The 11,976-nt window shown below is 30.9% G+C and overlaps 1 protein-coding gene across 6 annotated transcripts; it reads left to right on the forward strand.

The window, feature by feature from the left end:
• Nucleotides 1-1,978: 1,978 nt before the first annotated feature.
• On the forward strand, nt 1,979-9,156 carry LOC100818696 (uncharacterized). Of its 6 annotated transcripts, none has more exons than XM_041011023.1 (5): nt 1,979-2,128; nt 4,004-4,265; nt 5,023-5,110; nt 8,669-8,735; nt 8,869-9,156. In XM_041011023.1, exons 2-5 carry the CDS (start codon nt 4,052-4,054, stop codon nt 8,920-8,922), a joined length of 423 nt encoding a protein of 140 aa, XP_040866957.1. In that variant the 5' UTR covers nt 1,979-2,128; nt 4,004-4,051; the 3' UTR covers nt 8,923-9,156. The 6 variants fall into 6 exon arrangements, with proteins under 6 accessions (XP_040866957.1, XP_040866956.1, XP_006601151.1 ...); XM_041011022.1 differs by lacking the exon at nt 1,979-2,128 and adding an exon at nt 2,140-2,415; XM_006601088.4 differs by lacking the exon at nt 1,979-2,128 and adding an exon at nt 2,427-2,863.
• The last annotated feature ends 2,820 nt before the right edge of the window (nt 9,157-11,976 follow it).

The raw sequence follows: 11,976 nt of genomic DNA on the forward strand, positions 1-11,976 counted from the left end.
TGATGCTAGCAAGTTCCTTAGTGGTTCACCTTATGTCGCCTTCTGAACCTTGTCATAGGTGTTGCTTTTGAAGAATGGTTTTTGGAGCATGCTTCATGAAGTAGCTTCTAGGGACTTAGTATTTTTTATACAATATGCTAATTCTATACTTATGGTTGCTTTATTTGAATGAAAATTTGATTACCAATGCAAGTTTTTGTTTCTAAATGCTTGTTGGTATGATTCTGAGCCTTTTGCTTCTGATGTAGGTGCTTTTGAAAAGTAGTATAGATATTTATATCTCATTCTTTATTCAACCTTGCATCTTCTTTTGATCCTTTTTGTCATGTGTAGCTTCTTGTCATATTACTCCTTGATGACTAGATTCACCTTTTGATAATGCTTGTGATCATACATAGCTTTTGATCTTACTACATGTAACACCTTTAATTTCTTTTATGTTTATTGTATGTGAGAATATAGAATTTTCTATAAGATTAATGATTATGCACTAATGGTATAAAACAGTTTTACACCGTCATCTAATTACAAATTATCATTTCAATTACTTCAAGATAATTATTTTAAAAGTCAACAAATTTATCATATATGATGAGTTGTGATTGGATGACTGGGTAAATTTTTTTACATTGTTAATGTATAACCTTTTTTATTTTCTATTTTCTCAATATTTTTGTAATATGTTACTATTTGGAATTCTAAAATTTTGACTACATGGTTGAATCCAGAACGTTGAAAAACTTAAAAGTAGGATTTTGAATATATTTTATTATAAATTAAAATAATACTGTTGAAAAATGATAAATATGTTCCAAACTGTAAACTGCAAAGCAAATAAAAATATAAACAAAGACCCCAAATAAAAATAAAATAGCTCTTAATTTAAAAAATATTTTTATAATTACACAGTACTACTAATTCTGAAAATTTAGAGAATTTCACGTAAAAAAAATACATTTGATTGACTGTGTAAGTTAAACCAACGTCAGTTTTAAAAAGTCTTTGAAAAATAATTTACAATTCATTTTATTTAAAATAAATATTTTCCTAATTTTTCTAGAGATTTCATAATTATTAATAGGAAATTGAATTATTAATATTTTCAATTGAAAATAGCGTTTTAATTATTTGAAAATAAGAGAAAATATAAGAAACTGATTTTAAAATTTTAAAATTAGTAAAATTATAAATATTTCATAATGAAACTGTCACAAAACTATACACAAAAAATATATTTTTAATTATTATAACAAAAGAATTAACATGAAATAAATGAATAACTTGAAATTTAATAAATAAAAGTTTGAAAGAAAAACTTTATTTTGAGGGCTCTGTTTTTCTTAACCAAATATAATGGGCCAAACTAAAACATAAAATTGAACAATTAAGCCAATTGATATTTACACTCCCTATTTTTGCTAATTAGATCCCATTCCCCCTTTTTATATTTTATTTGTCTATTATATCATTTTCACTTAAAGAGATACAATCCTTGCAACCACCTTTTTCTTTCCCGGAAATGTCTTTTTGAAATATCATAGTTCTGGAAATACATTTATGAAAAAGGTATATGTTAGTTTGGAAAAACATTTCTACTATTAGAAAATCAATGTTTATTTTACATCTCATGTTTATTAGTGTTATTTTCATCCTATCATAGTTAATCTTTAAATCTGACCTTGAAAAACTAAACATATGTACTTCAAATTAAGCTCTAATCTTTAGTTTGAATCAAACTAAAAATCTAATAAACTCAACCCCTATTCTTAAGCAAACTTCTTTGTCAAAAATTTAAATAATCTAAACACCTGAGTCAAAATTCATTTGGTTGTGTTTCCCACCAAAAGGGTAAAAATGTCATGTGTTTCAGGTCCTCTTCAAATTTCTCCGCAACTATACATGCCACTCTTTCATTATTTTCAAGAACAAAACAACTCGAATATTTACTTGCTTTATGTCCCCCGGCCCTCCTTTCTTTTCTTTTATTAAAGTCTAAGAAATTCTCTACCTTTTTTAATTTTTTAATACTATTAATCTGCATGCAGCATTGAATTCTCCTCCTTCACGAATTCAGAATTATTTGTGACAATTCACTTCTTCTTTGACTTATGCAAATGCATTTCTGTAGGTACATTCCACCTTTGGTCTTTGGCGTGCATGGGGCGAGTTCTTTGCTCTCTTTGTTGTCTTGTCTTCGTTTGGCAGCTGGAAAAAAAAAAAACTGAATTTTACATTTGAACTTGACTTTTTTTGTCCCACTTATTACTTAATCTGCAAGGAAATGACTTTTCCAATGTATTATTTATAATTGTATAATCTTGTTTCACTAAGTGAGTTTTGAGGTTATGTCTAGCAATGAGTGAAAATGAGTGCAATATGAAAGATCCAAAGTCACTAGTAGTTGTCTTGATTAAGGTGATATTGCTTCTTTTGTGTGGTTAATTTCTAGAAATTTGAAATTTGAATTGCTTTGCATCTTTTAATCTTTCTGGGTATGTTAAGGTTCTTCTCTGTAGTTTGTAACACTTTTTTAATCACGTTTAGGAATCTTTGCTTGTACTTGCTTGGTTTTTAAGCAAGCATATAAGATATGTCAACAGGGTAACCTCATGGAGCTTTTTGTTGTTTTGTCATTCTTTTCATTGGATTCTTTGGAAGTTAGTATAAGATACATACAATTTGCTTCTGCTAGAGTTTCATAAGAGATATGTATTCTAGGGGTTGCTTGTTAGCACCATTGGTTAGATGCTTTGGGAAGAAACCCCAGTGCCCCTCATTTTTTGTGTTTTGTGGTGCCTGGTTTCGTGTTCTTGTGTTTTCTTCCATGGATAAGTTAAAGCTCAAATGCAAGGGGATTTTCTGTGTAAGAGAGACTTATTTTATGCTACTTTTAATTTCAGGAATTTTGTTGTTACATTAGTTGCAGACATATTTCTTTTTCTCTTTTTTTTCCACTTATTTGAGAAGGCAATAAGGTTTTAATTGTGTACCTGATTGCATAGTTTTGTGCCCTTAAGGATTCACACACCCTTTTTTGCTTCTATCTTGGTGTCAAAGTGTATCTTTTTTTCTTAAACACATCATGCTTAGGCTCCTTTTTTTCCCTATTTGTTTCCCTTGATTTCATGTTAAAAACAGTTGATACATCATCACTAACAGTGCATGATAGCAACTTATTCTAGATTTTCTTTTACTATAGTGCTTGTGTATATCTATAACAGGTTTGTTTCAATTTATTCTTGATGTCACGTTAAAACAGTTGATACATTATCACTAACAGTGTATGATAGCAACTTATTCTAGATTTGCTTTTACTATAGTGCTTGTGTATATCTATAACAGGTTTGTTTCAATTTATTCTTGATGTCATGTTAAAATAGTTGATGCATCACTACCTGTTACTGTTCTAGGCACAGGTTTGTTTCAACTTATTCTTGCTCAAATGTAAATTCAGGTAATTGAATATTCAATTGATAGAAAAAAAACCAAGACAAGAATATTGGTTTTAACTTGATGGCTATATTTAAGTTTTAGATCATTTTTCCAGAATCTTTGATTCACTTTACAAATAATCGTGAATTTGTGCTGCATAATTTTCTTTTGTAGACATCGACTGTAAACAAATAAACAAAGTATAAACCTGTGAACAGAGGAAAAAAAATATTTATGAGGAAGTTCAAATCTGCAATTGCTGTTGATCTAAGAAATCCTCCAACGCAAATATCAAATGATATAAAGATAATTAACAAGAAAACATGCCTAGAAAGTAGGGTATTGTGTCTCTCTGTTTTATTTGCCTTTTAAAGTATTGTTTAGGTATAATGATAAGAACTATAAACTGAGTAATTCATTCTTGCTAGGTTGTGTTATTTAACTTGAGTTATAGTTTGGTACCTGCAACTCTGCTTTATTATCAACATCATCTTTTAATTCAATCTGGTAGAGTGAATATTATTAATAGTTGGTTTTAATCATACTTATGTCTTAACCTGCTTTACAACAGAACATAGGTTGTCTTGGATGCTGCAAAAAAACTCCAGTAATTATTTCAATGGATGAAGCATCTAAAGGACTAAGAACTCAAGGTCAAACAGTGAGTAAAGTGGATGGATCAGAAGATTTCTGGAGCAGCAGCACCTTTGAGTTAGACCATAGTGCTGCTCATTCACAGAGAAGCATCTCGTCAATCGGAATGCCAAATAATCCTTCTGATTCTCAGTGTAGTGGAGGCAGTCAAAGTGGTGCTCCTGAATTTGTCAACCATGGCAAGTTTGCTGTTATGTGTTCATTATCTGTTGATTCTCTGGTGTGGAAACGATCTTGCTTAATTGTTGATAGAGCTATTCAGGACTTATAGGTTATATGTGCTTTGCTAAGAGTAAGATGTTTTAATATTGAGAAATGCTAGTAACACTCTAAAAATTTGTTGGAAATACAAAATTTTGGAAGTCTTACTTCTTAGTTAATGAACCTCACTCGTGATTTTATAATTTTTAATAAATTTTAGCCAATAGCAGAGACTGTGTTAGAAGGAATATATTAGAGAATGTACCACTAGCATTCCTCTTTAATATTTTCATGCAATGTTTGAATCAAACTCCTTGAACCTCAAGGAACAGTTACAACTTAACTTCCTTGGAATAGTTTGATTGCCATCTTCTTATGCTCATTTTGAAATGCAGCTTCACTTTACATTTTTCTTTTTTCCTTTCATGCTCTTATTGAAGAGGGAGGACAAAATATCCCTCTCTGCTAGGGCGCAGCATTGCTGGAGGGTCCATGCATGAAAAATAAATTGATACACACAGTAACTGAATGTCTTCTTGTATTGTACCTTTCTCTATTTTTTTTTATTTTTTATGTTTTGTAAACTGTAATTTCTTTATTCTTGATGTAGTATTGGAGTCAATTTAGTTATGTGTAATTACTGTTTCTGAAACTTAAAACTAGAAACTAGTTTTCAGGATTTTATTTGATCTGTATACACAATTCTTTGTGACAGAAAATTTGATCTATATGCAGGGCTTCTTCTTTGGAACCAGATAAGGCAACAATGGGTTGGAAACAAAAGGTCTGAGAGTATCGCAGAAATTCAAGAACCAAGAATAAGGTAAATAAATATATGCATTCTCCAGTGAAGTCTTGAAAGTCTTTTGCAATATAAATATCTTACAGAGTGGGGCAAATTGTGTTCCCTTTTCCTTTCATGCATATTTAAGCTGATGAGCAGTGAAACTTGCTGTGGCTAATTACTTCAATGAGAAATATTCAGAAAAAAATGTGTAGAGAAGTTCTCAAAAGTACTTTTGACTTTTGACTTGTATTCAAACAGGTCTTATTTGCTTCTCTACTCTAACTAGTATTATATCATTGTCCGTTTTTATGCAATTCTCATACTAAGTTTTCCCCTCCCTTGAAGAAGCACCCAGCTAAGCTCACAATATTTTTGATTGTCAATGCAAGTTTTAGCTGTCTAGCTGCCGCTTATTTTTACATTGATCAAGCTTTTACACTCTACATAGCACATTTTTTCCTTGATATTTTGATATGGCCACAAATTAGGATTATCATATCTAAATCTTGAATTATTTAGTTTATCTTGTTTCTTTATCTTTTCTTATTTCCTATTCCTATTTTATTAATTAGGGTAATATTTAGATAAGATCTTATTAATTAGGGATCTCTTATTTTTATTTTATCAATTAGGATAATTGTTAGTTATGATCATATTGATTCAATTAAGATAATTAGGATTACTAGGGATGTATTTGTAGCCTAGGGAGTACTGGGTTGAAATTTAACCAATGAGAAATATTTAGAAAAAACTTGTATTAGTTAAGGATGGACTCAGTCAAGGATGAGTCTGATTCTTGCTTTCACTATAGGTCGAAAGAAGTCTTCCGTGTCTAGCCTCGTGACTCAATCATACATTAAGGTTCATAACAACTTGTTATCCAGAGTCAACATGGGTGACACGGATTTAGCAGCAAAACTAAATGAATTCATGAAACATATGGGTATCAGGCATAGCACCCTAGAGGAGTAGATGGCTAAGATTTCTACTGTGGTTACTAAAGGTTCAACAGGAGAGAACTCAGAAGAAACAATAGTAATAAAGAAGAGGTTTGGCAAACAATAAACAATAATCCATTGGGTGAGCTTTTCAATCTCAAGCTATAAGAAGAATTAAGAATGGATATTGAATTCCAGCAATAAGGTAATTTGAGTGTTGCTTTAGATATGGCTCGAACATTAGAACGCAAGGTCACTCAAGGGGGGCTTCCACCAACTGTCAAAAATGGGTCTGCTACTTCCACCCATGCAAAGAAGTCAACCGAAAGCAACCTAATAAATGATGTTCTTCTGCCTCATTACCAAAAAATTAACAAGGTGGAAATGGCTAAAAGAAGAGCTAAGGGCATGTGCTACAAATGAGATGATGAAGCTTATGATGTGAAGCATAAATGTAAAAGGTTGTTTTGGATTCAAATATACTTGGAGAGGACAACCATGAGGATGACCGCAGCAGACCTCTTATTCAAATCTGAATTTGAGCTTGAAGACATGCTCAAAGTCAAGGCGAGAGTGATGATATGACCACAAATTAGGATTATCATATCTAAATCTTGAATTATTTAGTTTATCTTTTCTGATTTCATATTCTTATTTAAACGAGGTTTTTTGCAGCCATCCTCATTATTGTTCTCTTTAGGTATTTGAATCGAAAACAAACCTTTTACGTTTATGCTTCACTTCATAAGCTTCATGGTCTCATTTGTAGCACATGCCCTTAGCTCTTCTTTCAGCCATCTCCACCTTGTTAATTTTTTGGTAATGAGGCAGAAGAATCTCCCTTATTATTTTTGCTTCCAGCTGGCTTCTTAGTACGGGTGGAAGTAGCAGACCCATTTTTGAAAGTTGGCGGAAGCCCCTTGAGAGACCTTTTGCCTGTGTACTAATGTCCGAGCCATATCCGTAGCAACAACCAAATTACCTTGTTGCTGGAATTCAATATTCATTCTTAATTCTTCTTATTGCTTGAGATTGAAAAGCTCGCCCAATGGATTATTGTCTCCCAAGTCTGATTTCTCTCCTATTGAGGCTTTAATAACTACAGAAAGCTTAGTCATCTTTTCCATGAAGTCATTCAATTTTGTTGCTAAATCCCTATCACTCATGTTGGCTTTGGATACCAAGTTGTTATGGACCTTAGCATAGGATCAGATCACAGGCCCCTGACATAAAAAACTTTTGGGTGTTGCTAGGTGCATCCAGCATTATTGCTGGTGCACCCAACATTTTTTAAAAATATCAAAATTGCTCTTGTGCTTTCTTCGCATTTGTGAAGCATATGCGTGAGGGTGGTCCGTAAATCTTACAGATCAACTTGATTCGTATGCCTTTTACGGATCAACTTGAACTGTAAAAGGCTTATGAATCAACTTGATCCGTAAGCCGTTTACGAATCAAGTTGATCTATAAGTCGTTTACGGATCAAGTTGATCCGTATGTTGATATTAAGCACATACGGATCAAGTTGATCTGTAAAAGGCTTACGGATCAAGTTGATCCGTATGTCTTTTACGGATCAACTTAAAGACTTACAGATTAAGGGTATTTCAGTCTTTTTCGCTTAAGTGTTGGGTGCACCAACAATAATGCTGGGTGCACCTAGCAACACCCCAAGACTTCTTTCTATCTATAATGAAAGCAAAAAGCAGACTCATGCTTGATTGAGCTCCTCCTAAACTATCACACATGTTTTAGTGAGTGGGAAACAGACTCATTCTTGACAAAATCCCTCTAAACTAACACAATTTTTTTTTAATATTCCTCCTAGTTACATTTCCATCAAGTTGGCCCCTTAAATAGGCTACAAATATATTCCTATTAATTGATCCTAAATGATAAAATAAAGATAAAGAGAATCCTAATTGATAGAATCATAATTAACAATTATCTTAATTGATAAAAGATTTCTAATTAAATAAGATCTTATCTAAAAATTACCCTCATTAATAAAATAGGAATCTAAAATAAATAAATAAAGAAATAATATAAATTAAATAATTCATGATTTAGATATGATAATTCTAATTTGTGGCCATATCATATTTTTAATGTGGAATAGTTTTTTTTGGCTAATAATTTTAGGGTCTTGCTAATGCTTAAAGACCAAGAAACTAAAAGAAAAAAAAATATTTAATATGAAAATCATATGAGCCCGTAAAAAAAGTTAGCCGCAACATACCTTTGTGCATCCCGGTAATTTTTTTTTTCTTTTTAGTTCTTTAATTAATGTCTCATAATTTTATCCTAAAAACTGGTTGGTTGTCAAACTTGAACTTCGGCATTATAATACATGGAAGGACGTAGGCCAAGTAGAGGCAACAAAGTTGAGATAAACGTCAGGCTATAGCATTCACTTAATTTTTTTTTCTTTTTTTACAAACTTAAATGCAGTTTCTCATATATATTTGGTGGTATTCTCTAATCAAAGTTAGATTTTCACCTCAATAACATATGTTGATCTTCAATACAAACTTTTATTGCGTGATAATGAAGTAAAACTCTAATTTTGATTACAGAACAATATTATAAGTATCTAAGTTTTTTTTCCTTTCATTAGGTCTTTGTCAACCTCTAATTGTGAGCTTATTTTCCACAGTTCCAATGCCAACTACGACAACCTACTTGGGAACAACAAACCCTATCCCCAACGCATTCCTCTGAGAGTATGATTTTCTGAACTTAGTATCTTCATCTATTGATATTCTAGTAACCACTTACTCAAATAAAAGGGGTGGCTTAGTTCAAAAGGCACCATCTTTTTTTTAAACTAATTGATTACTATATTTTTTGTGATAGGAAATGATTGACTTTCTTGTTGATATTTGGGAGCAAGAGGGTCTGTATGACTGATCAAGCAAAATAGTCAATTTATTTTTCCAAAGATTTTGGAGGAGAGGTGATGTCGAATTTGTTTGTTGTCCTACTGGATAGCTGTGAATGGAGTAACTTACAAATCTTCTCTTTCAGTGGTTTCTTTCCTATTTTTAAATACGTTAGATTAAATTGTATAATTCTTCCTGGGTTTTTGGCTGAAGTGATTTACAGACAAATTATCTGAGGCAAAAGGGAAAATTTCAAGCTTAAGCTAGCTTCTAATAGTCTAAATGCTAGTATTTAAGAGCTAATGTTTCTTGTTCTTGTTGAGAAAATTTTATTCTGAGTATTATTACTTATTATTATTATTTTTGTATTTATATTTTAAAACTTTAAATATATATACAATATGATTACTATTCACTAGATTTTTTTATAGAGAAAATTACTATTCACTAGGTTAGATTTTTTTTATATATAGAGAAACACAACTATCTAAAGCAACTAGTCTACTAAGCCATGCATTGCACAGTTTATAATTATCACATGGATATATATAAATAGTAAAATATAAGATTATTTATGTAAATTTAAAAAAAAATCTTGTAAATTATTCAATAATATATAAATAAATGAAAGTATTTTATATTCCATGTTATGTTGCTTTCAAACTTATAAATTATACTATGTTAATTTGTTTATCATAATTTTATATAAATTTCTAACATTTAAATTATTCTTTATAAAATTTATATCTTATTCTAAAAAAAGCATATAAAAAACCAAGAAAGAATTCTTATATATAATTAAGTACTAGTAACATTTATATTACGTCACATCATATAAAACATGTTTTTCTATTTCGAAAAAGTTTAAGGGGATTGATTCTCAAGAGTTCATTAGGTCATGATAAGTTTTAAGATTCAAATATTATATATGCTGTCCATAATATAATCAAACATTTAAATCCTTGTTACCGATTCAACAAAAAAAATATTGATTCATTGAAGATAAAACCAAAACTTAAATAATAAAAACACTGCATAGAAGTGGCATATCAAGAAACAATTTAAAACACGAAATGAAATATTAGAATGTAAGTTTTAACCACTCAGATATGTTATTACTCACGCGCGTCATCTAATTCAACCGTTTCTTTTGGTCTTATTATTAGCTTTTTCATACTCCCTTTCAATTCCGACTAAAGTCTGCAATCCCATAAATATCTAATTAATCTAAAAAATTACAAGCTGAAACTGATTAAAACAGTACCTGTATAAAACATATTATAATTAATTAAAACTATCAAGAAAATCATTTCAAAGAAATTACGATTCTACTGCACATGGTTGGTCCAACAACAAATGGGAATTAATTACAACAATTTTTAAAAGAAGCATTTTACTTTAAATAAGTGAACAAATATATTGAATCTTTTTGTAAAGACACACTACTCAAAAATATAGATTTAATATCACTACATTAACATCGTTTTTTGATAAAATCGATGTTAACAAAAACGCAGTGATATAATCATAAATAACATGAATTCATTAATATTGATTTTTCAAAAAATCAATGTTAACGCGTTCATGTTAACATCAATTTTTTTAAAAATCAATATTTGAAAATAACACGTTAACATCGATTTTTTCAAATAAAAAAAATGATGTTAAAATTAGCATCACTTGATTAACATCCGTCTACATTTCAAAATATATGAACACGAGTCCTATTTTCTCGTGTTCTCTTCTTCTTCGTCTCAGCCCCTCTTCACCTCCACTCTTCGCCTCTCTTCTCACAGCATTGTGTCTTCACACTCCAGTGTTAATGTCTTCCACCATCATGACATCTCGTGTCTCCCTTAGGTACCTCTTTTTCTCTTTCTATTTGGTTGTTGTTGTCATCACCACTGCCGCGGCAGGGAAGGCGGCGACAGCAGCGGCCTGAGCCTACTTGGACATGTTTTTGTGAAGCTCTGCATTGATCATTGCCAATGCCAAAAAGAAACGGCTCATTACTAGATGTTCTTTGAAAATTTATTAAATATTGTCATTAGTTTATTAAATGTTTGTTGGTATTACAAGGGAAAAAAAAAGGTTGATGGGGTGCTGTACGAATGTTTAAGCTGAACCAAATAGAATAACGAAGTGAAAATTATGGCATTTACTCCGTGTTTCAAAATTCTGTTTGAGCATAAAAAGTAAGGCAAAAAAAGAAGTCTCTATTTGTTACAACTTATCTTTTTGTTCCACGCGAGGCTTTGTTTATGGGTATGCAAAATTATTATAAGATTAATTTTGTTTTTCATCGAAATAGTTATATGGAGATTTCTTGTTTTCGTGCCATCATATAAGTTAATCGTAGAAAGCTTCCATTGTGACAGCCAGGTTTGAATTGGTTTTAAGTAGTTGAAGATGTTCTAATCATCAATTTAATGATGAAATTGAATCGAAATCGATTAATGGTAAGTCTCACAACTTGACCTGCCTTCCAATCCTGTTTGAAAATGAAAACATATGCCATGAATAATTTCATAGCAAGATCAAGAGATATGACAGACTATATCATAGAAATAGGAGAAAAAATGAGGTGAAGTGGGATAGAATAAAAAATGAGCCTAAGTTAAGCATTTTCCCTAACATAAATATCAGAAGCAGATCCCCACCAAGGTCCGGTGAGGCTTATTTCAGATAGGAGTAGTTCTTTGAACCTTAATTATGTCAATATATGTTTTTTTTCCAGATAGGAGCAGTTGAAGCTGTGTCCCGTGAGGCTTATTTCACAGCCATTGAAGGTGCAATACTCCTCCACTTCCTGTTATTTCAAGTTTATTTTTGTAAATGACCATTATTCATTATTATATAAATAACATGCAGAACTGGTTATATAATTAGATTTAAGATTTGATTGGAATTGTTCTTATGTATGTAATGTAATTCTCTGGTGTCTTCGTAAATCTATTTTCATTAATTCCTTTTTTGAAATAAATTATGACTTTCTCTCTCACACAGAAATGTTGGTCCAATTTGAATGAAAGATGATTTTTAGACACCAAAAAACTTAATTGACACCAAGTCAGATAAAAGA

This window comes from Glycine max, chromosome 17, assembly GCF_000004515.6.
Source record: "Glycine max cultivar Williams 82 chromosome 17, Glycine_max_v4.0, whole genome shotgun sequence".
NCBI lineage: Eukaryota > Viridiplantae > Streptophyta > Magnoliopsida > Fabales > Fabaceae > Glycine > Glycine max.

What these genes read in the sequence shown, in the direction of transcription:
- LOC100818696 (XM_006601088.4), top strand. Translation starts at nt 2,708, where the DNA reads ATGTATTCTAGGGGTTGCTTGTTAGCACCATTGGTTAGATGCTTTGGG. An exon ending in AATGCAAGGGGATTTTCTGT is followed by an intron (nt 2,864 to 4,003) that starts GTAAGAGAGACT and finishes GCTTTACAACAG; the next exon opens with AACATAGGTTGTCTTGGATG. An exon ending in CCCAACGCATTCCTCTGAGA is followed by an intron (nt 8,736 to 8,868) that starts GTATGATTTTCT and finishes TTTTTGTGATAG; the next exon opens with GAAATGATTGACTTTCTTGT.